We start from the raw sequence: 15445 nt of genomic DNA, 5'->3' as shown, positions 1-15445 counted from the left end.
GCCACAGTAACTGTTTTCTCCAGGTAGCATAATGGTGTATCTCAAAATTGGGATAACGGCTTATCACGGTCTCTGAAATCGGGATAAGTTTACATGCACAAACACAATAACGGGGTAGTTAAAAAACCTGATCAAAACCAAAATACTCAAGTCCACTCATTGACCAAGTAACTTTACAATTTAGGTCAAAAATACAATATTTCAACAGTTCTTACTAGTGGGGGATACAAGATAATATAAGCTCATCATCAGCTTTAAGATTCAATAGCAGCATTGGTCCTTTGTGGCCTTTTCTGTTTATGTGATCGGCCAATAAGACGACACTCTGATTTTGCTGGTGTGACCATTGAGGTATCACATTTCCATCAGTGATCAGGTGATCAGTGATTTGTGTTTGGTGCCGCATATCAAATGTTAGCATGCTGACCTATGATGGAACTCACTGTAAAAAATATTCTGTTTCAAGGTCAGTCTGTAAGCACAGTCATCGAGAGCACGTTATCATGACACATTAATATTTAGCTGAAAGTGGTCTGTTTTCTCTAATATTCCTATTAGCCTTCTTGTACCTGTCAAGTTGAACTGTTTCTGTTGTCGAGCTGACTGTGGGGAGGGGTGTAACGGTGAGGGGGGCGTGGCACTGCTTGGAAGGGGAGGAGCTGGGGAGGACGGGGTGGAGGAGGTGGTGGATGATGGGTTACTGCTGGAGTCTGGCTGGTACGGGACAGGGATGTGATCCTGAGAAGAGACAGAATAGAGAACTGTCAACGGTCGTTCTTATACTGCAAGTTTTAGTCTGTTAGTCACAATTGCACTTTACTTTCATGTTGGACTCTCTCTGAATCACACCAGGAGTTACCAGATTGATTTTCTACCCTCCAGGCAGCTCTTGGTTGTCATTAATTTCCGCACAATATGAAAATCAACTTGCTGAGACTTGAGACTTGCCCGACAGAGGTGATCCATCACAATGAGCTATTTCCTGCCTGTACTTTTTTGACATAGTTGTGTTATCCCAGTGAAGGGCTGCAGTTATGAACAGGAAGCGTTTTTCAAATGTGCCTTCAGTGGTGCATTCAAGGATGCCTCAACATCCAGAAAATAATGTTAGCTATAATTGAATTGGGAAAGCTAAGGTACATGCATGCTCACATCAAATTTGTGCATATTTCAGCCAGCTGGATTTTCCATGCTGTTGACTTAAACTGATTTGTGTCACCATGACCTCCATCAATAAATCATTATTTTAATTAAGAATGAAAAACCAGATCTTCTGTGAGCACACGTTTCTATTTTGCCCGTCCCTCTGAAACAATCACTATTTCCCGTATCTCCTGAATTTACAGATTTTTGACAAAGCCCTTTCTTAAAAAAACGTCTGAATTCTAATCAAAAGGATGAAAAGTGAGCAAATATTGGTGCTGTGAAAAGATTATTGAGCAAAAAAGTTTGCCCAGCAGAGAAGTCTTAAATCTCAGATGTCAAAGCATCTTTGAATGTTCCAATTTAAAAAAAAAAAAAACAGATCATACCATAACTCACAAAAACAACACTTTATTTTTTAATGGATTATCTTCCTCAAGAAAGACAAATAAAAAAGGTGGAGTTTAAGACTCTTCAGTACATCTTTGTAGAATACTAATATGAAGGGATATCAATGGCTGTCTTGAAGAAGAGAAATCAATTGGAAGATTCAGAGCATATTTTGAAAATAGTCTAAAATGATGTAAGGTATATGCAATCTCTACAAACACTGAATACTCCTTTACACTTTTCTCTCATTCATCCAAATGAATTATGTGAAATCAGCTTCAGAAACTGGTTCGTATTTACGCCAACTTTTTCTCTGATGGACCCTTCTGACGGTCACATGAGTCACATCAGAGTCTGCACACCTGACTGCAGGAACATCCAACTTATCAAGAGCACTTTGTCAAGAGGGCTTTGTTATGTGCCAAACCAGCAGAGTAAGGCTGGGTCCAATCTATGAGCTATGATCTCACAGTAGTAAAACTTCTGGGAGCGAGGGCTATCTTTACCTGACTTTAGGTTAAGCAAATGAGAATGGAGTTGGAGTTGAGAAACATGAATAGAGTCCATGAAAAGGATTTTTGGTGCATTTGCATTTGGATGTCTATTTTTCTTTTAACCAAGCAAATTTCAAATCACAGTTTTGCATTACAGGCGGATGAATTCAGCCTCTTTTACTCTCCACACCTACTCCAAACTGTTTTCCTGCTCACAACCAAAGCTGAGTCTCCCTACATGATTGTGAATCCCTATTGCTCTTAAATATCCTTCTTGTTGAACGTTGGTACTCATTCTCATACTGTTTATTTCTCATAAAATCTTATTTTGATGGTGTCAAAATATCAGCTACAATTCCGAATATAAAATGCGATCTGTGTTTACAATATGCCTCAATATGATCATGTTATAGGACAAGAACAAGTTTTTTTATGATGTATTCATACACACCCATTTATGTCTTAACACTCAAATTTGATTCACAACATTTCCATCACTGTCTTACAAACATTGGAATCTTGTGACACCCTTTTTTTTTTCTCTGGAACTAAAATTGTTTGAGTGCAAAATATTCAGTGTATGAAAACAAATCCATCTGTGTCAAAAGAAACGCTGCAGAAGATATTTTCGTACAGTTTCATGATCCCCTGGGAAAAAACACTATGACTCATAACCATTTTCAAGCCCGCAAAAGTGGAAGAAATGTGATATGTAGGACAAGTTACACGCATACTGTGATCCAGGGTTTATTTTCTACACTTACCTTGTTGATTTTGTTGGTTTTGGGGAGCGTCTGACTGATGTGCAGGTCTGTGTACCTGAGCGGGTTGTTGATGTCACACGGCACTGATTCAGTTCGTACCAGACGAGCTACTACAGAAAAGAAAACACAAACAGAGGAACAATAAAACACTGTGGAAGAACCAAAAAAATTAAACAATACTTTACTATTAGCTTGAAGAAAATTAGGAGAAACTCTTTAATCAGGTCATACTCTTAAATTAAAAAAATGGGCAAAAAGCCCTTCCTTGACAGAATCCAATTTTTTATCTCATACTCTTTTGAAGGATAAAAGTTTCCTGGAACAATCAAATCATTAAGAAACTGTCATTTTCTCTCATTAAAGAACTCAGTTAGAAGTCTAATTAGTATTCCTTACCTTGAGTTATTCCTTGGTGGTCTAATGTGGGGGAGAGGAGGAGGCAGAGAAAGGACAAATTAATCTCAATTCTGATAAAGAGAAAACAGCCATTTTATTCACTGTGTCCGTTAAAACAGAGCATGAAGCAGTCACATTCGTCAAAACTTATGGCCTAATTAATCAGAAGCCAACCTCTATCTGCGTAGGCCAATAGAGGCTCTTCCACTCTTTTAAATTAGGTATCATCGAAAAGAAGAGAACTCTTAGCACTCACACAACATCATTTAAATGTAGTTCTGCTACTAATAAACAGCCGTACCCTGATATATTTTGTTCAATATCTATATAGTCACCAATCACAGGGTGGCTGTTTTTTTCTCTGACAATATGCTAACGGTGGGACGCCTTCACATCTCTAATGTCAAACTACTGTTTACCAGGTTTCCAAGTCATATAAATGTAGTATCTGACACTTCATTTCAAAGCTTCCTTGCAACCATTATCGGATGATTGTCTCAGACCATTCAAAAATAATGCTTCAATTCCAATCTTAGATTGAAGTTAATGGAAGATTTTGCGAATGAACAGTAACTCATGGGTTATATACTGTATAGATATATATACATTTTTACCTTTAAATATGGCCTGATGTCCCTCCAGATTTTCACTATGTACTGTCCTCTCTGTTGTCGATGAAAACATAAAGACTAGTCAGATTCCTTGTTTACACAACTTGCAAACTTTGAATACAGCAATACATAATCATACATGTGAGCTGTGGGTGTTGAAGAAAAAAGGCTCCTGTGTGAACAGGATGAAGAACCTCATTGGTACAGGCTCAGTTAGTAACATTAAGGACTAACAATTTTGAGTAGAGGCTTTAGAAACAATCAGTGTTGGGAAAGTTTCATGTAACTTGTTATCAATTTCTTTGTAGTCATTGGAAAAACAACAACCCTACATAATTGATAACTTTAATATAACACACACACATATACATATATATATATATATATATATATATATATAAAATAAAGATATATACTAATTATGAAACCTAGATCTTGAAAATTTAGATGGCACAAAAAAACGTACCTTTGAAGGATTCTAGTCCGCCTCGCTGTATGATCAGTAAATGGCAAGGTGGGGCTTCTTTGGTGCATTTGTTGTGGCACTTCAGCCTGAGTTCAGACAAAAACAGGGGGCATTAGCGTCACATGCAAAATAATAACTTTTTTTATTTTGATTGAGTAGGAAAAAAAGAAGGGGGATTATAATGAAATGCCACCTTACAAAACTATTAAGAAATACTTACAGAGAAAAGCAAGCTAGATACACATTCATTCTCTGATCATATTAAAGGTATCTGTATAAAATATGCATTTTCACATATTGCTTTTGCTTTATCATTGCCATATATGGTACAGATGACACAATACTGTCTTGATACTTACTTGCAGTTTTTACATTTCAGTCCAAACAACATTCCCTTTCCACATACTGTGCATGTCTGGGACATCCAATACTTTGTGGAAAATCTGTAGGAAAAAGAAGAAAGAGTGAAGTAAGGACAAAAAGTAAATACAAATCAGGACATTACTTTCGGATGGTTGCCCAGACATATGAAATGACATGCACGAGCTGTGGATAAGCGTGAGGAGGACACTGCTCCTGACCTTTTGTCTTTCATTATTTCTCTCATTCTGACAGACGGCTATGCTAAAGAAGGCCCTCACATTCCCTGTGTAACCTTTCTGTGAGGATAATGGATGCATGAAGGAGCTGCTTCTGTAAAAGTGTTTACCTTCTTAATCTGCCTCAACTGCTGATTTAATTTGGTCCCATTTAGTTTCCATCTCTCAGTAACCCTTTGCGAATGAATGTCGAACGTTTTTTTTCTCTGCAGCGCTGGACAGAGGCCAAAGAGTTTACATCAATTCAACAATCAGCCACTCTTACAGGCTCCAACGCAGTCAAACACACAAATCCAAAATGTGCTCCGTAGTAGCACTGATTCTCTGCACAGACTGACTGAGCAGATCCCTCAGGTGTCTGAATATTTACTGAAGTGACGCCTGGTTGCTATTGGTGCCAATCGCTGTCTAATGGCAGGTGACTAATGTAGTTTGACAGAAACCAAATCTCTTCATTAAGCCCCTGCTTTACTTTGATAGAGAGGCACAACTCAATCCAACCCCTGGCGGAGATTTTAGTGGACCCTGCTGTCAAATGTCAAAGAAGATGTGACACTTATAACAGATTCTGAATAAATAAATGCTCTTCAAGCACAGACGAGGCCCCCTGAAGCTGAATTGGTGCAATGTGTACCCGCCACGCAAATGCGCTTATCTTAGCAAGCCCACAAAGGGCAGAAGATGGAAATACGCAAATTGCCACGTCAAGGAGATTGTTGAGTGTAATATGGCTTTCTCTTCAAACCAGCCTCAATCTTCAAATAAAGTGTCTATAAATTACATTCGCACCCAGCGTGGCTGTGTATGATGAGGCTTCAAGTTTCTCTCAGCACCTAGCTGACTTTCAGCAGGCACGACACCCACACACTGGAGGTTGCTGAGATCCCCTGACTAGAACGTCATTGTTTTACTCTTTAGATCACATGGCGTTTGGAGTCAAGCAGGGTGAGAGACAAAGCGAGAGAGAGAGAGAATAGAAATGAGTTACGCAAGAGGGCCTTTTTAATTGGGAAGGTATTTTATCACTGATTTATGGGTGTATGAACAATGGGCAAACTCTCACACACACATACACATACACACACACACTCACACACATTTATTTAGGCCTACCTGTGTTTTATTGAGTTTCCCAGATCTCTTCGGGGAATCTGTGGGGACCAGCGAGGCACTGAGAGAGTGTCTGCAGAGATAGAGACAAACGAAAGATCAATTTTAAGTTTTTCATTTACTAGTTAATGTTAATACTGACAAAGTATTTCAAACTGAGAAAATGTCTCAGAATAAATATTCATATAAACACATTTTGCATTTTGGGGAATTGATTTTTTAGAAACAAACTGTCAGACCTAATCACCTTTTGTAAATTGTGCATGCTGTGAGTCATGGATTATGTTCAACCCATCACTGTAAATGAGCGATAGACACCAACAGACAGACAGACAATGGACTGGCAGTGAATTACAGTATATAGACAACCGCCAAAGCGTTTCCATCAATTAAAAACAAAGACAGCTCCTTCTTGATCCAGCTGACATAAATGGGCTGAATATTTTGAAAAAATCAAAACGCCAGGGTACCATCCGAACTGCATGTGTAAAATGTTTTCATGGCTCATGGTTGTCAGGCTACTTTTGTGTTAGTGAAGCAAGGTCGTTTCAAAAGGTTTTCAAAACAAAAGTAACATTCGCTCGGTCCACTGGGGCTTTCAGTGACTGACACAATTATGCAAAATCTCTCAGTGGCAGGCGAGAATAGCAGCGTACAAATGATTGCGTGTGAAGGATGTGAAGGCAGCTGGATATGGTAGATGCATGCATTGAGATGATAGTGCTCTATAATGATGTGCTGGCTGCCAATTGTTTTGTTTGTATTGATCTATTTCAATTTCTGCGAAAACACAACATAAAACAGGCCTAACCTTTTTGATATTGTCACATTATGTAGATATCTGAAGATTTAGAAAGTGTAACAAAGTCAATGCTAACCCAGAATTGGAATACATATTGAAATAATTCCACATTTTCACAATAAAAATAGTTTAAAATGTCTTCAATGAATACTCCACTGATGTTGAAATGCAGACAGAAACATCTGAAAAAGAATTTCATCATTTTTTTCATGTATTATACCAAAAGAAACATAGAATGTGCAAGTCATCTGCATAAAAATACACACTCATATTTTGGATCTTTATGGCTGCTTCTCCAATTGGCATTTCATAAGTGTGTTAAATAAAAATCATTCCAAACATAAAACTGAATGCCATCCATCCATCCATTATCTTTACTGCTCATCCTGTTCTGAGTCTCATCGGGGCTTGAGCTGATCTATATCTGTAAAATGTCAAAAAAATTGAGTCAGAGGAGCTTAATGCAGTGTTATTTGTGTTACTTATGAACTGGAAATGAATGCTATGATTCTTTCCTTAATGCATCAAGCTCTTAATGCCTAGACAATAAAACTGTGGGATTGGATTGACCTCCATAGGAAAGCACAGAGGAAGTTCACTCACTAGTTACGCTAGACCATTGGCAACTACGATGATTGTCCTCCAAATTAGATCTTACATCTTAGCTGTTATGTGTTACAGTATGTTGAATTTTCTCTGACAGATCTGTCTGGTTACTCTCCCTTCCAGACAGATTGTTCCAACCTGGTTCAGATCAGTGGGGCAAGAATTCCAAGTATAATTGGACAAATTCAACGAAATCTGTTCAGAGTGGAACAGAACATAATGGCAAGAAAACAAGGATTAAATAGCATCACTATGTGAATGAGGATCCCACCAGAAGCATTAAGATTAAGATTAAGAAGATTAAGATTTACTTTATTGATCTGTTTTAATTCTGTTTTTACACTCTGTTGCAACACACACATAGGCTGAAATATACACACATGCACAAACAGGATCCTATGGACATGCACTAATGGAGAGATGTCAGAGTGACGGAGCTGCCCACAGCGGGCGCTCCTGAGCTGGTGGTGGGGAGGGGGTTTGGTGCCTTGCTCAAGGGAGGGGGTTTGGGAGGGTTAGTTTGGTGCCTTGCTCAAAGGTACCCCGGCAGTGCTCAGGAAGTGATCTGGAGCTCTTCAGCTACCAGACCAACTTCCATATTTGGTCCGCACCGGGACTTGAACCGGCGACCCTCCGGTTCCCAACCCAAGTCCCTACACACTGAACTCCTGCTGCCCCAGGAATTATATAAACAATGTCACCCCCGTCCAACTGATTGTTGTGAATTCCCTGACTCTATCCTGCCATTTTCCAACATTGGCTCACCTTGACCTTTTGCGAAAATTTGACTGCAGGGCTTGCATGAAAAGTCCAGATAAGAGGAGGTATAAAATTCTACTGTTTAATTTTCCACATGCATCCCCAGCCCGAAAAATGATGGGACATTTTCAGGAGTGCAGGGAATGTGTGAAATGGCTTATGATAGAATTTATGGCAAATAGTTTGTTTTGAATTGCTTAGATTGTACATGTATACTTATACAGTGGGGATGATTGAACATTTTCCATTACATGTGTTTTTTCTTTCAGGGGAAAAAAGTCCATATCATACCATATTCAATATTTTGCTCTTACTTTCTTTGATTTGATTAATGATTGATGTTGGATTGAAGATGATTGTAGCAGATGCTTTCAGTTGTTTTCACCGTGTTGCCAGAGATAAGAAACCTTTGTATGACTCAAAGTTCAGATCTGTGAGGAGCTCATTCAGTCCTCTTAATTGATTACGAGGCAGTGAGTCATTGACAGATCAAATCACACAGCCCTGGTGCTGTACAGCATTTCCTGGTTCCTGAAACACCCTTCCTCCCTCCATTCTCTCCAGAGGCTCAGTGTCTTCTCTCTGCACTCCGATGCATCGCTCAATTACACTCAATCAACCTGATAACTCAATACAGATGGGAAGCTGACATCATCTGCTTCTTGTTGGCGACTGGCAGATGACTGGACTTGTCATCGGCGTGGTCCACGCAATCTATCATTGTTGTGCACATGATGTTGACGCTGCTGTTTGACTAACACAACAATCTCTGATTATCCTACCATCCCTCAAAGAACAGCAGAGTGTAGGTTTATGTCAATCAATACTCATAACACACATGCTTACACACGCGCTGGACTTAGCCAAAGCAGAGGCTTGAGAAATGAAAAAACAACAACTAAAAAGTATGGTGATAGTGTGTATGTTTTTTGTTACAAGGCATGATTTTAGTCTTGAATGCAAAGAACGCAGTATCAGTATCAGGTCACAGATTATCTAAGTGAGATGATGAAACTTTGATAGGGCTAATTTTTGATTCTGATGAATTGGTGTGCATATAAATGTGTCATTTGTGTCTCTAGAAGTAAGTGGTGCTATCCTCAATTTCATTGCTGGATTGTCTACCTGTGAGCTTTTCTTTTAACTGAGGTATTCAACCTTTTGTGGGTAGAAAACATCTCTCAACATGCACAGCATGGAGCACTGGGGGGTGTGTGTGTGTGTGTGTGTGTGTGTGTGTGTGTGTGTGTGTGTGTGTGTGAGAGACAGATGAGCCTGCAGGACCCTAGAAGCCCCAAGGCGCCAGACAACAGTGTCCTCCTCCATCTTCTCTGATTGGCCTCAGCCTAATTAAGTCGAGGCCTTCCTTTCCCCTCCAACATTGGCTGGTCACATGACATACAGGAGGACACGGAGGTTGAATAAGCTACTATTTGTGTGTCTGTAGATGTCTGTTTATAATGTTTCAGTTTGTCTGTGTGCATTTTCATGTTAGAGCCAGAAATAAACAGTGAAGGATAAAGGGATATTTCTGTGATTGTAGGGGTTAAACAGACGAGTTAAGGAAATGTCTTGACTTTAGGAGCCAGTTTAGCCCAGTTTATTGACTGAGCGTTAAACGCCGCTATTCCCCTTAAACTGCCGGTAAAAATTGTGGAGCATTTGCTAATTGAAACAACACAATCAATGTATTATTTATTTTTTGCTGTGGAGATTTTTCCTCATGGACCTTTGCTGTGAAGTCTGGAACCTTTTTAATGTCTCTCCATTCACCATGTGCTCCTACCCACACCTACTCTTGTCATTATCAGAATCATCAAGGTCCCTGATGAGGTCCATCAATATCAAGCTTTAACCAGGTGTCCAAATGCAATCAATGACACAACTGAGGAGCTCAACCAGGAGCTGAAGATGGAATACCAAACATATTCAGCCCAAAACAACCTCACAATGCATCATATCAATTGAAAGCCTCTATAAGTAGATACAAACTTATGGTGGACTTTGCAGAACAGCAGAAGAAGTAATCGGGAATATTTTTAAAAAAATGAGTGGGAGTGAGCTGCACAATAGGATGCATTATAGCACATGAGTGTTAGAGAAATGTCACAATCTCCACATTGTCCTTTCTTTCCTCATCCCCGTGCTCAAATTAAGCAACAAGTGAATACATATTTGTTCAGAGGGCAGCAAGAAACAAACTAAGAAGGATGGAAATAGAGTTGTTTATCAGAGTGTGAGGAAGAAAAAAACTCCTCCAATGAACAAGAGAAAAAAACAAGTTGGTCAGTTGCTATGGCAACAGCTACACACCGATCAGCCTTATACTGTGCTGTCACATTTGACGAGCAAACATACACATACAAATTTACAAATAACCCACATTATATACACAATTATATACTGCAATCAAAGTGCTGGAAAAATAGCAATTATCTTGGATGAAACTAATCACCACACCTTCTTTTAGATAGTGGGAGTTTCTTACGGTTGGCAGTCAAGAGTGTGCCAGTGAGACAGAGGGAGGAGGGATGGCAAGAACAGATGATGCCTGCGGGCCTCATGGCTCAGTTGACTTTCTCAGTTGGAGAACACAAATAGCTCTGAGCATGCAGAAGAGTAAACTGGCCATCAGTGTGAGCAGGTCTTGGTGGCTGGACCAAGAAAAGACATCCAGGTGACATAATACCCTCAGGCAACTATATGAGAGGTCCACAGCTCTTTGACATCACTGACACATAACAGCTAATTGTTTTTAGTGATTATAAATTGCTGTCTCATGAGCACCTGACTCCTCAGCAGCATGTTATGCCTTCAATGTGCTGTTCTTTTTTTTTTTTTTTAGCTGGATTAAGATCACAAAAGTTCTCTGGGAGCAAGTTGCCGGATCACCTCAAACAAGCACTCAGCTTTGAATTGTCCATAATTTGCATGGCAGCCATTTTTCTCTGACAGCTAATCAAAGTGGAAAGCAAAAGAGTAGCCTAACTGACATGTTAGACATGCTGGTATGTTTGAGTGTGTGTGTTTGTGTGTATGTTGGCGGGGAAAGGGGTATGGGCCATATTTCAAGCTATACCAAATTATACCCATACCCTTTTGCTACCTCCAGATAGCAACTAAGATTAGCATGTAGCCTCTTGTTGTCTTATAAAATCTATTGGCTTAGAATTCCCCAATGCTAACATTACCTAGTGCTCTTTGATATGATAGGTGTCACTTTCTTAACTTTGTAGAAAACTGTTAATAACCCATTAGTACGCAATCAGCCACTTTAAGCTAACATTGCTCTTAGCTGGGATGTTACTTTATAACCATAAATAACCATAACCTTTCATAACCATAGAAAGTCTGTTACACCAAATTATAGAGAGGAGCAAACAAACTTATAATATGTTTAGACAACATATTCAATAAACCATAAGCTGCCAGATAGCAGCTACCTTAGCATCCAGTCACTTCCAGCTAACACTAAGCTAGGATGTGAATTCATGCTAACATTAACTTTTAAAAGTGTTATATAGGATAAGAAAGATATTGACAGACTTATGTGTGTAAACAGCATATTTGATAACCTAGCTACCAGACCAAGGCTAATGATAGACAGGAAGTGGATGAGTTCTAGCAACTCTTGTCTGTGAGCGGCGTATCATGTAAGTCATCATTATTTGAAACATGGCCTGATATTCCTAGATTTTTACAGTCCATTCAGTTTTCAGTTGCTTATTGTTTTAAAAAGTGAAAAATGTCAGCTTCCTTAAAATAATGTCTACATTTCATGAGCTAAAGACACAGCACTAACATTGCATCAGCACTAAAGCTTTCCATGACCGAGGAAAATTGCCGCCTTTAAATATTGTGAGTGAAATGACAAAACAGTGCAATTTTCTCAACTACACAACTTGTTGAAATTGAATGAGCACATGAAATTTTACTCTCTGACTTGTTAAAGAAAGCTCCAGAGTCAGCTTTAATGTTGTTAACCTCTGTAGCTTTATTATTCTCTCCTGCTGGCTACTTGGCTATTTAAACTGTTTGTTTGGATTAAGAGAAAATAATAAGAAAGACTCCTTTGTATCAGCAGAGTTTACGCACATGAGAGATCTGTTTTTCACATTTATGTAGTTGCAGAAGCAGCAAATTGGTCACAAAGACTCCTCTGACCTGTGACACTGTGTTGTGACACCTGCTCACTTTCCTAGGAACCAGCTTGGCAACTATTGACCAGTACACCTTCTTATTGACTGGTGTTAATGACCTTCTTGCAGGTTTTCATTAGTGTGAGACCAGAGAAAGAGCTCTGTGCCAGAGAAAAACGGGTCAATCAGGTCCAGCAGCAAAACAATACACCAACAGGAAAACCTTGCCCTGCCCTGATGCAGCATGAGAAGATACATGAGTAGATCAAAGGTCAGCACACTATTTTGCCACCGATCCAGGTCCTCCAATGAGATAAATCTGCCCTCTCTGACCATTTATCACACTATGGAAGTTTAGACCTGTTCTTACATTTTGGTTAAGTTATGTTTAAAAGTTATTTTTAGGCTATATGTTGAAGTGGACAATGTACTGTAAATATATGTTGCAGCAAGCTTCTTCTTCATTTTGTTTGGTAGCACAAGAAAATAAGTGGAAAGGGGAGATTTGGTATACTATGTTTTGTGGGTGAATAAAAATAAACCAAAGATTGATGACTATTGGTCTCGTAAAAGCATGTCTACTGAAATATGGACGAACACCAACCCCAACTATTCTTCTCTGGTGGCTCTTTTGCCTTACCCTGTTTAAATTTAGCTGGTATTTGTAGCCATTATTTATTTGCCAATTCTCACAGGGACCTCCATTGTGGTGCCACGCTTGGTTGCTAGGAGATCTGTGACGCAACTGAGAAGTGTCTTTGCAAGGTTAGGGCGAGCAGGTGACGTCATTAAAACACGCAGAAATAAACAGAGTGAGTTGTGCACAAAGCGATGAAGAACATTTAAGCCATTTATATCCACAAGCACACACTCACAGACTCCTACACTCACTCTCTCGCTGTCTCTCGATCTCTGCCTTGCGCACACACTGTTACACAGCCCTTTTGCAGGGTGTGTGTGTGTGTGTGTGTGTGTGTGTGTTTGTTGGTGGCATCCCAGGGTTAGTACTGGAGCTCCAAGTTAACTCCAGGCATCATTACAAGTTTGGGCATCTATTCGCTTTGAATGCATGAGCTCAAACAGCCCGAGGCACTAGAGGTGAGCTGTTAGTGGAGAATGTCCCTCTGTGGCCACCATAGCTTTTCACATTGAACAAACAATGGGTTATCATAACACCTGGAGCAAGCAAAAACACTGAAAACTAAATATTCATAATCCAAGTTAGCCATGAGGGTACTCAACAACAACAACAAAACATTTGAAAGATCCTTGATTTCAAATAATTACATATTTTAAAACTTTATATACTACAATATTCATATGATTCCGTACAATACAATAAACAAGAAAGTGACTTTATTAGTTCGACAGCAACAAATACCTTCATGGCCACTCTAAGGTTTTTATGTCTACAGACTTTTGTTTGGGTATGTTATCAGAAATCGTATTTTTCAACAGTCCTAGAGGCAATGCTAAAAGATATTTTTTCCATCTTTTCAGTTAAGCCATTTTCAAGGTTCTGATTATGTGCATGCCAGATCACTTGCTTGGTTTATTGTGACTCTTAAGCCTCTCTAAAGCATGAACTCCAGACAATTTCAAGACAATGTCAGGACATGTTCAGATACCTATTATTGCACTAGCATGATGGAGGGTCTCTTACAACATCCATTTGGTTAAGGCGACTTGGGGGGCAACTTGGGAGAATGTACAGGAGGAAGAGTCTTCAGTCATGGTTACTTTTCGTGTGAAGGTTTTACTATAACATGCACAAGTGTGTTTCTGCAATAGTGAAAAAAAATGCTAAACTTGCAACTGCTTAACGTAAACAACGTCCTCACCCCACCCACTCGCTTAATGTGATTGTTCCACACTCTTTCCTGCTGTGTTCACGTGTTGGCTCTTTTGGACTTCATGCGATCTTTGTATGAAAGAGTCTGCAGGAAAAAGTCGAAGTATTCTTCCATTTATGTTCTCACTTTCTCTTTTTCTGAACAGAGCGATTTTCATTCCTACAATGGATTGAAATGTATGTAGTTCAAAGCAACATCTAGTACAGAATCTACATGATTTACTGATAAGTAGTTTCTTTTTTTTCACATGCCGTTACCTGAGACTGCCCTTCAAATACAGTTATTAAAACTAAAACTAATGTCGTTGTAGCAAAAGAGGACACAAAGTGTAAATACATCAAGTTAAAATGACAAAGCCCTATAGTCTGTGTAGTTATTTGACAAATTATTCAGGAGTAAAGAAATGGAATAAATGGATGTTTGCTCCAAAAACTCTACAGTGGGTTGTACTGATGGGATGGATGTTGATTTGGCCAGTTATACGAGGTGTCGGCTAATTTTTTTTGCCATAAAATGTGTGTCTAAAAAAACCCGAATGTGAAGCCATTGTTATCGAACTGTATCATATCAACATCCTCAATGTAAAGCCAAACAAACCTATACGTGACACTGACATTTCAGCTAAGACCACACACTGATTCATCCTGAGTTTATGTTCAGTCACTCAGCCTCAGTCTTGTAGCTCCTGTGTGTGTTTTGATTTGGACCAATAGAGAGATGAGTGACACTGCTGTGACGTAAGAGACGGCAATAATACCGTAATCCCAAACATAGACCTTGGACGGATGTTTAGCCTGGCTTACCAGGAGCACACACTCGTTTTGTCCACATGATCACACAAACAAACACAAACAATAGTTTTAGAACAAGCGCTGAAGCCCCTTGGCAAATGTTCCAATCTTCTGCTTTTTCTATTTTGATTTACATCTTTGGGCAACACCAGCGTAAATAAAGTGTTTGCAGGTCTAACTTGTATTTGGAGAAAATGTCATAAATACCAGGAGAAGAAGCTAATATCATGAAGAGGTGTCAGAGGTTATCTTTAGCGTGTTTCGCCACTCCTCTCAGAAAGCCTGAGGGAGCATTTGTAGCAAGCATTTGTAGTAAGACTTCTTTAACCTTAACCGACAGAATAATTATGGTGCGGGAACGCAAAAGATTTAGTGTATTTAGGTGTCCAGGCAGACACCGCTTGCATGTTGTCTCAGCATTTATAGCTGTAAGTCAGACTAATTACACCTTTACACAGTCTATCCTGTATTATGGAAATGGTAAAGCTTGCCTCAGGGAGAAGATCAAATTGAGGAGAGAAG

At 39.3% G+C, this 15445-nt stretch overlaps 1 protein-coding gene across 2 annotated transcripts in view; it reads right to left on the bottom strand.

Annotated features, from left to right (window-relative positions):
- ksr2 (kinase suppressor of ras 2) overlaps window positions 1-15445 on the bottom strand; it is a 95630-nt gene that overhangs the window by 24320 nt on the left and 55865 nt on the right. The window contains exons 7-13 of one of the 2 annotated variants that reach the window (XM_020636647.3): window positions 5977-6046; window positions 4624-4707; window positions 4265-4350; window positions 3802-3852; window positions 3188-3208; window positions 2792-2901; window positions 570-738 (exon numbers count right to left, since the gene is read on the bottom strand). In XM_020636647.3, the coding sequence (XP_020492303.1) occupies window positions 570-738; window positions 2792-2901; window positions 3188-3208; window positions 3802-3852; window positions 4265-4350; window positions 4624-4707; window positions 5977-6046 (591 nt within the window). The remainder of the gene's footprint in view (window positions 1-569; window positions 739-2791; window positions 2902-3187; window positions 3209-3801; window positions 3853-4264; window positions 4351-4623; window positions 4708-5976; window positions 6047-15445) is intronic. The other variant, XM_065948143.1, reaches the window with a different exon arrangement.

Source organism: Labrus bergylta, chromosome 2, assembly GCF_963930695.1.
Source record: "Labrus bergylta chromosome 2, fLabBer1.1, whole genome shotgun sequence".
In the NCBI taxonomy this organism is placed as follows: domain Eukaryota; kingdom Metazoa; phylum Chordata; class Actinopteri; order Labriformes; family Labridae; genus Labrus; species Labrus bergylta.
This window is presented reverse-complemented; position numbering and strand designations above follow the sequence as displayed.